General features: G+C 35.0%; 2 protein-coding genes across 2 annotated transcripts in view; one reads left to right on the top strand and one right to left on the bottom strand.

Moving 5' to 3' along the window:
* Positions 1-1,775: 1,775 nt before the first annotated feature.
* Positions 1,776-5,484, bottom strand: LOC102585322 (uncharacterized). The gene is made up of 7 exons (XM_006359054.2): positions 5,226-5,484; positions 4,434-4,606; positions 4,305-4,357; positions 3,209-3,329; positions 2,956-3,078; positions 2,294-2,462; positions 1,776-2,168 (listed from the first exon to the last, which is right to left on the bottom strand). The coding sequence occupies exons 1-7, from the start codon at positions 5,373-5,375 to the stop codon at positions 1,983-1,985; spliced, it is 975 nt and encodes a 324-aa protein (XP_006359116.1). The 5' UTR covers positions 5,376-5,484; the 3' UTR covers positions 1,776-1,982.
* Positions 5,485-5,837: 353 nt separating this feature from the next.
* Positions 5,838-11,245, top strand: part of LOC102584991 (2-methoxy-6-polyprenyl-1,4-benzoquinol methylase, mitochondrial) — an 8,678-nt gene continuing 3,270 nt past the window's right edge. The window contains exons 1-5 of the mRNA XM_006359053.2: positions 5,838-6,071; positions 7,026-7,152; positions 7,259-7,320; positions 8,738-8,896; positions 9,038-9,182. Coding sequence (XP_006359115.1) covers positions 5,969-6,071; positions 7,026-7,152; positions 7,259-7,320; positions 8,738-8,896; positions 9,038-9,182 — 596 coding nt within the window. The 5' untranslated portion in view covers positions 5,838-5,968. The remainder of the gene's footprint in view (positions 6,072-7,025; positions 7,153-7,258; positions 7,321-8,737; positions 8,897-9,037; positions 9,183-11,245) is intronic.

Genomic DNA, 11,245 nt, shown 5'->3' with positions numbered 1-11,245 from the left:
TTTCTCTATCTCTATTATAATAAATGTTACAGGCTTAGACTTTGATCTTCATCTTCAATTATTATTACATAAAATTTATAATTAACTTGCTATAATGGGCATACCACTTATGTTATTATATATTAATAACTAAGCGATAAATTCTTCTTTCTTTAGTTCATTTTTGGAAATGCTTAAAGTAAAAAAATGATATTAATGTAAAAAATCGTGTCGCAAATCAATAACATAATAAGTTGATACAAAAAAACACCAAGAACTAGAGAGATATCAATATCTACAATAAAACTTTAGATCATTGAATCATCGAAATAGAATATATATACAATTAAAAATAACATCTATAAAAAAGTATTAGGTACAATATAATTATATCACATATTTACACCTAATAATATTACTAATGAACTCATTTTATACCGTGCTTATCTAATTATATTATATGGGTACACTTTTCAAGTTTAGATGACATTGAATAATCAACTCAATTTTTTTACTATTCTTTAAATTGAACTTGTAAGAGCTTCTAAGTCTTTTTCACATTAAATTTTCTATTTATCATCATACACATATTTTAATAATATTATCCCTATCTATATATATACTAATTTATACCGGACATAACACTTATTAGAGACATGTTTTGATTATGTAGATTGTTATAAAAAAATATTATCAATCAAATTAGGATACACGTGCGTGGCACGTGGCCAGAAACTAGTTATTTAAAAGTATAGGTAGAATTAGTATATATGGTATGAATGTATGTTAATAAGGTAGTTTTCCCTATATTTGAAGAAAATAAAGGCTTATATCACGACCGTCTCAATTTATGTGACATCATTTGACTAGACACAAAATTAGAAAAAGAAAGGAAGACTTGAAATTTGTTGCCAAAACAAAACTTAGATATTTATATAGTTGTAAATCATCTTATTATTAAGGTAAAAGAAATTTTTAAAAGTTAAATTATTTCTAAATATAAAAAGATTACATTTTTTGAGACGGACTAAAAAGTAAAATGTGCCATGTGAATTGGGATGGAGAAAAAAGTATAATTGGTTCTACCCTGAAGATAGATCTATTTCCTTGGTAGCATGTGTTGTCAAAATGTGACGTAATGTGGCTTAGTGGTCAATAAAGTTGTGAACATGCTGGTGAATGAGTAAACATATTACTTTTATCTAAGGGGTCGTTTGGTTGGGAACAAGTTATCCTGAGGGGATAACTAATCCACACTCTAAAAATGGGACTATCATCTTCTTGATTTGCGTGTATTAGTTGCAACTTGCATTTAACAAGTACGGTTACTTCACCTGACCGTGTAGATATGTACTCATACTACTCTTGCTGCACTTTGTGTCAGATACCAATATTTGTGGTAGTTGTGTCTGTGAGCAGGTGTAGATTTCAGCTTGAGCTGCCACACTAGGATCTACAGATCAGGAATTATAAAACTAGAGCTGCATGTCTTATGAGTTTGCACTTTCACATTCCTTTTTGGTCCTGTGGATTATGTGTTCTTAAAGCACATAAAATGCTTTTATATTGCTCATTCTAGTTATATTTACTTGCTGGTTTAGTGCTATTTATTGTGATCTAAAGGTTAGGACTCCTAGAAGTTCAAGCTAGAAAATAAGTAAGATGCTCCTTTTCCAGCTTCATTACTATTTTTACTTGTATTATAGTACAAGTAGCTGCCATTGGATCATACAAACCGCGCAAAAATCTGGAATGCGAGTCCTTAAATCCTAGTCCTGATTAAGAATGAGAGACAAAACAATGAGCATAGGGGATCTCATAATACTCATGAAGAAGATTTCATTAATTGGCTCAGATGTGACATTTTTATGAACAATGTTCTCCATTTGCCACAAAGAATAAGGCAAATTTGCCCAATATTTACCATGGAATTACACAGTCGCCCTTCCCCAGATCTTGCTAATGAGGAATGCTTTCACCAGGCTGTCTTTTAAACTATACAGTCAGACAAGCAGGTGTCGAATCCATTGTTCGACAACAGCAGGAGAACCATACCATGGTCTTGTAGCATCATCAGAACCAACAGGTGAATGGTAAACTCCTTCCAGAGTGACATTAAGTGCACCTTTCAGATGGGCTGAAACTTCTGGTACAACTCCATCACCCCAGACATCTGCCTGGCCACAAACCTGGTAAATTTTTCAGAAGAAAGAGTAATTAGGTAACAGATATTTGCTCATGAATAACTCGATGAAAACTAAATAAAGATTGGTAATTTGAGCATTATTGCACTCAAGAGCGCTTATGTATAAACCTGCTTGTAGCCTTGACCAACAAACCGTGTACGAAAAGTGGAGCCTGTTTCAATCTCTGCATTTGTGTTGCTTACAGCAGCAACCTCTGACATTGGCTGTTCAGCACCGTCCACGAATTCAGAGCTGTGTGTTGAACTTGAATCAAAGAAACGCGACCCTTGAATATACCTAGACAAGTGAAATCCATTTGGTTTTACTCAGCAAGGATTTTAGGTAAGAAATAATTTCTAATCCAGCAAAGGATGATTTCTTCTCATCTGCCTAAACCTTGATAGGCACAGACAAGAAAAGGTTTAGATAGTTTTAGCTTGGACTGAATTATTAACAACCCCGTTAAGTAGATCTTAGGTGCAGTCTGTATGGTGATACTCAAATTTAACAGATCAAGCAGGAAGCAATTCCTCTAGCAAGTTAGTACTTGTTCCCACGGTTGTTTGGTGTTTCATTGTTCTTAGTTAAAATGCATGCACAACTATATAGGAACAATGTCAGATAGTTCACTTCCATAATCAGACAGTTAAGTAGCTTCAACAATCCCTTTCACTATCATTGAGCATTGAACAAACTAAATGAAATGACGTGTCATCGCAGTGAAAACAGCGTTCACAAGAAGCACTAGAAATTAAGCACATGAATAAAACACCAAAATTTTGATAATTACCTCCCTGCTATACATACATATCTAAGTTCTGGAGAATAGACAGCTTTTGCGCAATTCTTTTCAACGTAATACAACAGGCCTCTTGTCTGATCAATTACACCTGGCAAACCTTTAGGTGGTGGCCTAATGAAACCAAATATCAGTGTTAGGCTTATACAAATCAATCACCATAAGAAATGCCACCTATTAAATGTGTAGTAAAAATAGTTGCATAAAGAATAGCTATACAATAGATGAATAAATGTATACATACAGGTGGGGGGTTCCTAGAGTCAGTAACAAGGAAATGTCTGAGGAGCCGAATTCCTGCAAATAGACACGTGCGAGCCACCCTCCAGCTGAATGCCCAATAATAGATAAAGATCCACTCCCACCTACAACAAATGTGGCCTGATTATGGGACTGCAACATATCCTGTTGAGTAAAGAGGACTGTGTAGGTCAATCAAGATTGAAGGCCATATTTATAGAGTTTGTAAAAGAAAGCACCAACATTTAATTGTAGCTATTGGAAGTGCTAAGACAACACACTGCAATCCTAGGAAGATGAAGTAAAGAAAAAGAAGGATGTGGCAATCTGGTTAACCACAATCGAATATATGTTTTGGGACTTGCAGCTACCTAGAATGAGTAGATACTAGATAGGACAGAGAATAAAGCCTTGTGTTCAATTTCAGAGCAAATTTAGGCAAGTAAAAGACTCCAAACATGAATTTTGGTCAGGTCATAATCAAGTGGGAGAACATTAGATATTGGATCAATGTTGATGCAATGAGGCCAGATGAAGAAGACTGACGTCTACTAAAATGAAGGGGAGTAAATGACAAAGACTAAAGAAAAATTTGGTCTAAGTTATGATCAAGCAGGAGAATACTTCTATCTAGACAAACTGAAATTCCAGAATACATATCATGTTTAGCCATGATGTACTATATACTATATAAATAAAATAACAAGACCATAACCAGTCTACAAGAAAGACTAAGTTTTGAATATTAATTGCAGTTAAGACAGTCAAATGACTTACTGTGACCATATCCCCATGTTATTTAGACTGCGTGAAAATGAGTAGCCTAACAGCAGGGACATCAAGGAATTAAAGATTTACTTGGACTACAATGTACCTGATGATAGGAACACTTTGCAAACAAGAAGGTCTGTCAAGGCATTTGGGACCAGAAAGGAAAGTGGATCCATGTGAAAATAGATAAGGAAAAGTACAGAAAGAAAGTAAGAACCAGCAGAAACTTGTGTGTGTTTTCTTGCGCGTGACAGAGAGAGAGCAACAGTGAAACATATTAAAAGAAAATTCTAAGATCAATAGTAGTGAAAGTAAACTAATTGGAGAACCTTGAGCCAATTCTTTTGCTTCACTGACGGCTTCATCAATTCTTTTGAGGTACCTGGCCAATTTTTTTAATTAATGTATAAGAACATAGCTTGATAGCTGCTAAGCACAAAAAATTGTAACATTGTTACCAGTCAAGCACTGGTCGAGGCTGGAGAGTGCCACGCCAATAATTTGTGTCCAACAAACCAGCAGCATTCCTAAGCCAATCAATTCTTGAAACTTTTGCTATTGCTGTTGGTACTCCATATCCTTTCAGTATGAGAGCCAGCTTCTCATAGTCATTTGAATTGTTCCCTAAACCCTGCAGAAGTTTATAAATGATAAACTCAATTAGTATCCATTACCACAAAAATCAATGTATCCCTCTATCTATAATTCAGAAGTCACAAATGATAACGGTATATTCTTAAAAGTAACTTAACCTTAAGAATTACTACATCCACTGTCTTTTTAAGATTTTTACATACACCTCAAAAAAAGACATCTAATATAGGCATAGCCCTAATGATAACTCAAGAGTACAGTTGTCCAAACAAATTTTATCTCTATCTTTGATGCCTCACTTATTTGATACTCCGCCAATTAGAGAAGCAAGGGTGAATTCGAAAGAAATGTGACAATTTTTTCTTATTTTCTAAAATGTCAAATTTTTTTAAACAAATTTAGTTTGCCAAAACGACTTATATTTAGGACCGAAGTAATATCATAAATTTATTGGTTTGGTGCAAAGACGAAGACTTTAATTGGAAACTACATTAAAAAACCAATCTTTACTCAAAAGTTGTAGTTCCTGTAACTATGGAACTCAATTTTACCAAGAAACTGGGATAGGAGCAACAACATTGAAATTTGCGGGGAGGAAATGAACATATAGACAAAAGGGTGAGAATGAGAATGAGAATGAAGAATGAAATGCAAACCGGAAGAATAACAGCAGGACGAATGGCGGTTGCAGTAGCTGTTGTGAAGGAAGATTCAGCTTGAGAAGAAATGGCAGAGCAGCAGCTGAATTTGTTTGGTGATGAAATAGTGGTGCATGGTGACAACCATGCTACTACACTCATAGCCATTTCCCCCCACTCCACTTGCCTTCTCCATCCCACAAACTTTAACTAACTATTCTATTTTATTTGTGGTGCTCATATTTCCACGACTCTTTCTTGCTTTGTCTGTCATAAAAATATGCTACACTTGTATAATCTGAGTTTAACTTTGTGTTCCACAGAAAATAACACCAAACTTGCAATGGCATAAGCACGACTCGACTGTAAGACCACTAAAACAATACTTCTAAAAGGATTTTACTTTATCTATTTCGATTTATGTTCTGTATTTTGTACCAATTTTTAATTATAATTTGTACCTGCGACGAAAGATACGACCCACACAAATATGATCCACTCAATTAGAATCATTTATGTCTTGTGAAATAAAAAAATAAAAAGAAAAGAAGGAGAAAGAGATAGAAAACCCAAACTTAACGGTAATTTTTTCGGGAAAATAAACAGAACCAAACCCGCTGGCCCTTATACCCGAACCCGAACCGATTCATATTTGAAGCGGCAACAACTTCTATTTTCTTCGTGCTTCTTTTTTGCGTTGATTCTTCAATTTCTTGTTCAAAAGGGTATTGTTTTTAAGGATTTTTTTTTTTGGATCAGTAATGGCGACTTTGGTTCGATCAGTTGCTCGTAGTTTGAGGAGAAAGAACTTATCTTCAATGTATTGCCCTGCCTCTACATTGCAGTCACATGCCACCAGTTTTGGTCAGTTTTATTCTTCTTCTTGTGCATCAAGAACCCATTTTTTTTGTTCAATTTACATGTACTATGGTTTGTTTATTGTTGAATTTTGTGTATGCATATTTACATTTTGTATTATTTTGTGTTTATGAGGATTACATATTTGTTTTTTCAAATGAACTGCGCAAGATTGCTTTCACAATGGAAGGAATACAATTTAGCTTTGCTGTGTTTTTATTGAGAAGCTGAATTTTTTTGGCATGATGGTTATTGAATTTACAATTGGTAAACTTGTTGTGATACCTAAGAGAACATGATTTTATCCTTGTTGCTTGTGCTTCCTAAAAGAAAACAACTTTCTTTTTGAAGTAGTAATTTGGATGTATTGTTTTAAAAAGCTCTCTTTTCTTCCATTCTTCTTTTTCAACATTTTGGTCTGAGGACATTAGTTTTGCAGCTGGCTGCTGTGAGTTAGCCGAATTCCTGAGGGTGATGACCAATTTCTTTGGTATATTACTTACCGTTTCACTTATAGGAAACACATGTATATGGATGGTAAATCATTTTTACTGACAATTCTTGCATTAAGAAGTTGGATAGCAAAAAATGTTTTCTTTTTTACCATTATTATTGAATAGATGCAAACATTGAACTATTCGAAACACAAGGCACAAATACAACACAAAATTAAAATAAATAGGAATGGAACTATGGAAGAAGGTGAGCCTCCTTATTGCTACCCCTCAAGGAGATGATATAAAATAAAGTGACTGATGACTGTATGGAAGGTGGGTAGTCCACCTCCCTATGTCCCCGCTAATGATGAAGGGGGTATCAGGTTATGGGGTTATGTTGCATACACAAACTTTTCAATCTTTACATTGGCTGATTGAAACAAATTTCATTTCGATATTACCTTATTCGAGATTTATATTGTGTTATATGGTATAGTTAGGAATTTCATGGTTTGCATTCCAGGTTTTAAGGACGTAGCAGAAGAAGAAAAGAGTAAGATGGTTGGGAATGTCTTTACCAGTGTTGCTTCAAACTATGATCTCATGAATGATCTAATGAGTTGTGGACTTCATCGTTTGTGGAAGGACAGGTTAGATCCTACCTGAAAGACAGTAAAAAGTATCACAGTTGAAATGGAAACTACTTCCTGATTATATCCTTGTTATCTTCATTTCTTGTCTCAATTTTCATGTCAGATTGGTTTCGAAGTTGAATCCGTTTCCAGGAATGAAGCATCTTGATGTGGCTGGTGGAACAGGTGATGTTTTTGACATTGAACATTGATCCTGCTATGTGATTATGTAAAGCTTGGATTAAAAGAAGGAAAGCACCATTGATTGGCAATGTTGCTTGCTCAGATTCTTCAAACATGCCACGGGGTGCATTTTGGATCCTCCAAAAGTAGTGCATTTTTGGAGGATCCAACATGGGGGTAGCAACATTTTGAAGAAGTCCGAGCTACACAGTTGATAAGTGAGATGAGAGCAGAAAAATGCTTTTAGCAGATCTGAAGCAGGATCTAGAAGTGACAATATTCCTTTGAAAATTTCTATTTTAATGTCCAGTGGAGGAGTGTAATGCAATAAAAACCTCTTCCAAGCTTTGCTTCTTCAGCTAACAAATCTAGCTAGAATTTCTTGTCTTATGGCAGTAAATAGCAGAAATATAAAATTTGAACCCTGGACCTATTTGTCCATTTTTCCAATTAGCTCAACTTGAATTAAGTACATGGTATAATGTTTCAGGAGGTCTTTCTTTTATGTGCTACTTATATTTCTCTCTTATCTTTTTCATCTAGTTGGTCTCTAATATTCTTTGGGGGTGGGAAGGGGTGGGTTGGGGGAGGGAGAGATAAGGCTTAATAAGCAATCAAAGCCAAAAAAGTTCATGTATTTGGAACTTCGTTATCAATGACCGAACTTGTGATTGGTGGGTCATTTGGAAGGGAAGGAGCAATAGAGTTTCTGTGAACAAGGAAAACTCTATGCTTAACACCGAAAACAATTGTATATGTTTACTTATGTTAGAATAGGAATAGGTTTATACAATCCCATTAGAATAGGAATAGGTTTATACAATCCTATTAGAATAGAAATAGGTATATACAATTCTATTAGAAAAGGAAAAGGAATAGTAATAGAAATAGAAATAGGAATACTAAATAGTATCCTACTTGGTAAAGGATTGTATTCTAGGGTCTATAAATAGGGTCTCAATGTAATAATGTAAACAACAACAATTCAATAATATTCTTTTCCTATATTTCTCACAACTTAGGCTTTGGTGCAACATGGATCCACTAGATATATATGATAGTTTGACATTGTTGACTTTGTTAGCTCAGTACACAACTTGTAATGTCACATCTTTTCGGTTGTAACTCTTCCAGTTTGTTACATTTCACCCATTAAAAAATAACTGAAATTGTGATTGGCTAAACTGCATTGATTTGCATTCGAGCATTCAGCTACGTGAAATACACACTGGTATGCTCTAAATGATTGGATTTAGAATTTTATTGGTTTCTGTATGGTCTTATCCCTCTTTTGTCTTGAATGCAGAGTGTAAAAATATTCTTGCCTGTTTTACTTTCAGTATGTTCTCTTCGTGGTAGTGATTATTTATTTTTGTATTTTCTTCAATCCACTTGAGTGAAAAGCTTCCTAATTTTACAGGGGATGTTGCTTTCAGGATCCTTGAAAATATAAAAAATGTCAAACGCAGAGCTATGCAAGATGTTCTTGATGATGAGCTGATTGAAGAAAGTAGAATTTATGTATGTGACATCAATCCAAACATGTTGGGTGTGGGTAAGAAGAGGGCCGAAGAGAGAGGTAAACGCCTCTAATTTTTTTCTTTGTCTTGTTTGCATTCCGTGGATAATTGGATGTCAATTTGGGATTTCTGGTAGAGAAAATTGAAGTGAATAAATAATGCATCTCTGTTGTTGGACATCTTTTTTTAACAATATGCAGGTTTTGGACTGGAGAAGTCTCTCGATTGGGTAGAGGGAGATGCAGAAGCCTTGAGCTTTGAAGACAACTCAATGGATGGTTACACAATTGCTTTTGGTATCAGGAATGTTACACACATAGAGAAAGTTCTTGCAGAAGCATATAGGTAATATTTTTTCCTGAATGTGATTAAAAGGATTGAGGAAGGGATAATTTCATAATTTGGTTGATTTGATAAGATCAAATGAGTGCTCATGAGTCTTCACTATACATCATTATAAGCTAATAATGTTTGTGTGGAGTATCTTTTTTTTCCGCTTTCTCTTCTTATAAGTGTATAGAATGGAATGTCACCAATGATTCATGTAGTAAGTGTCAATCTTGTTAAGGTTAAAGCATAGTTCATTGGTTGAGTGATCATATCTGAGTGTGTGCTAGTAAAAGATGCTATGCTAGTTTCAAATGTCTTAAATAGTACCACTAACAATTGTGTCGACAATATGGAAGGATATGCCCTCTAAACACCTTTGATTCCTTTCTACTTCATCAAAAAAAAAAAAACACCTTTGATTCCTTTCTTTCCAAAGAGTCCACTATATGCATGCATGTATTTATTTATTTTTGAAACTGGTAAGGTTGAATTCTTCAGCATTAAGGGTATGCTGGCTACCTCCAAAAAGGGATAATTACAGATTTTCTATCAAATCTATAATCTGATCTTATATCATCTATACAAAGTTGTTTACACCAAAAAAGTAGAGATACTATACAATTCCATTTAACTTTGTGGATGGAATTGAATCTATCTTCAAAACATTTTCCATTTCTTTCTTTCCAGATTGACCACCATAAAGATGATGGTATTAGCATTAGCAGGTATATTGACCTCAAAACATCTTTAACACTAATTCAAACACCCTTAGCATCTTTAATAAATAGAATAACATCCTTTCTCCTAGAACAATGAGCCTAAATATATGTATCGCATCTAACTAATGCCTATAAATAGTCATGCTTGTAGTCATCATGTCTTAAATTCATCAATGTATCCTCTTCGCTTCTCTTAACTGTATTTCTTTGTTTTCTGTTTGGAGCAATACGCAAATGTATGTGATACTCACGATGTTGAGGCCATGATTGACCTTAAAAGCTTTTTACGTAACTTGTAAGATCTTCTTTTGAGGAACTTTGACGTACGTTACAGCAGATTCTTAATGATGGTGCTTATATAAAATTTTACCTTTATCAAAAAGAAAGCTTCTACCATTTTGTTAGGCTTATGTAGTTTCACCTTCCGGCATATGGCCTCCAAAGTTTCGTATGCTTTCTTTCTTTCGGATGACCTATTGGGTGGCAACACACCTCTTCCTGTGATCATTCTTGTGGTACCGTGTCTCTTTTGACAATCGCTACAACCGGATTGTGCCTCTTTGACCCACTTTGGTGGCGTTTGCTTCTTTGTGGCGACCACTTTGACGGTTCATGCCTCTTTCAGGCAATTGCTCGTGTGTCAAAGCGCCTCTTTCCAGTGATTGTTCCGCTGTGCCGTTCTTTCTGATCTCGAGACACCTTTTTCTGACAATTTCCAGTGGCGCTGTATTTATTTCCAGTGATTATTCTAGAGGCACCATTCTTTTTGGTGACCTCTCTAATGGCAAGTGCATCCTTTCCATCCAACATTCTGGCAATAACTTATAGAGATTCCGGTGGCAGACCTTTTCTGGTGACTTTCCATCAAGATTTTGTAGTAATGTTTGCTTTCAATGTTCTCAAAATAAGCAAGTTCTATTTGTTATTTTTCCCTTTGAGTTTGAGGGAATGTGGTAGAATGTTAGACAATTAAATTCTTAAGTTGGATATTGTTGTTTCTTCCACTAGACAAATATCATAGGTATATTGTGGCTAACACATCTTGCATTTGTAAATTGTTCCACATTGGAGAAATAACATAGATGTATTGTGGTTAACACATCATAAGTTCGTAAATCATTCCACATTGGACAAATAACAAAGTTGTATTGTGCCTTGACAAGAACTGGGGTGAACCGAAGTTTGAAAGAGTCAAATCAGGTAACAATTTACTAGATTTTGTCTCCTCCGGCTTTGGCAGTTCATGGTGGTATATAAAGATGGAGACAGTTTGTTTCCTCTAGCTTAGCAGTTAATGTAGGGGCCTTATAAAAGTCAAGATATCAGAGTGTAGAAAATCCCCCCCCCCCCCCCTTTTCT

The sequence above is a fragment of the Solanum tuberosum genome, unplaced genomic scaffold (assembly GCF_000226075.1).
Source record: "Solanum tuberosum cultivar DM 1-3 516 R44 unplaced genomic scaffold, SolTub_3.0 scf00284, whole genome shotgun sequence".
NCBI classification, from domain to species: domain Eukaryota; kingdom Viridiplantae; phylum Streptophyta; class Magnoliopsida; order Solanales; family Solanaceae; genus Solanum; species Solanum tuberosum.
This window is presented reverse-complemented; position numbering and strand designations above follow the sequence as displayed.

What these genes read in the sequence shown, in the direction of transcription:
- LOC102585322 (XM_006359054.2), bottom strand. Translation starts at nt 5,375, where the DNA reads ATGGCTATGAGTGTAGTAGCATGGTTGTCACCATGCACCACTATTTCA. An exon ending in ACTCTAGGAACCCCCCACCT is followed by an intron (nt 3,079 to 3,208) that starts GTATGTATACAT and finishes TGGTTTCATTAG; the next exon opens with GCCACCACCTAAAGGTTTGC. An exon ending in TTGGTCAAGGCTACAAGCAG is followed by an intron (nt 2,169 to 2,293) that starts GTTTATACATAA and finishes AAAATTTACCAG; the next exon opens with GTTTGTGGCCAGGCAGATGT.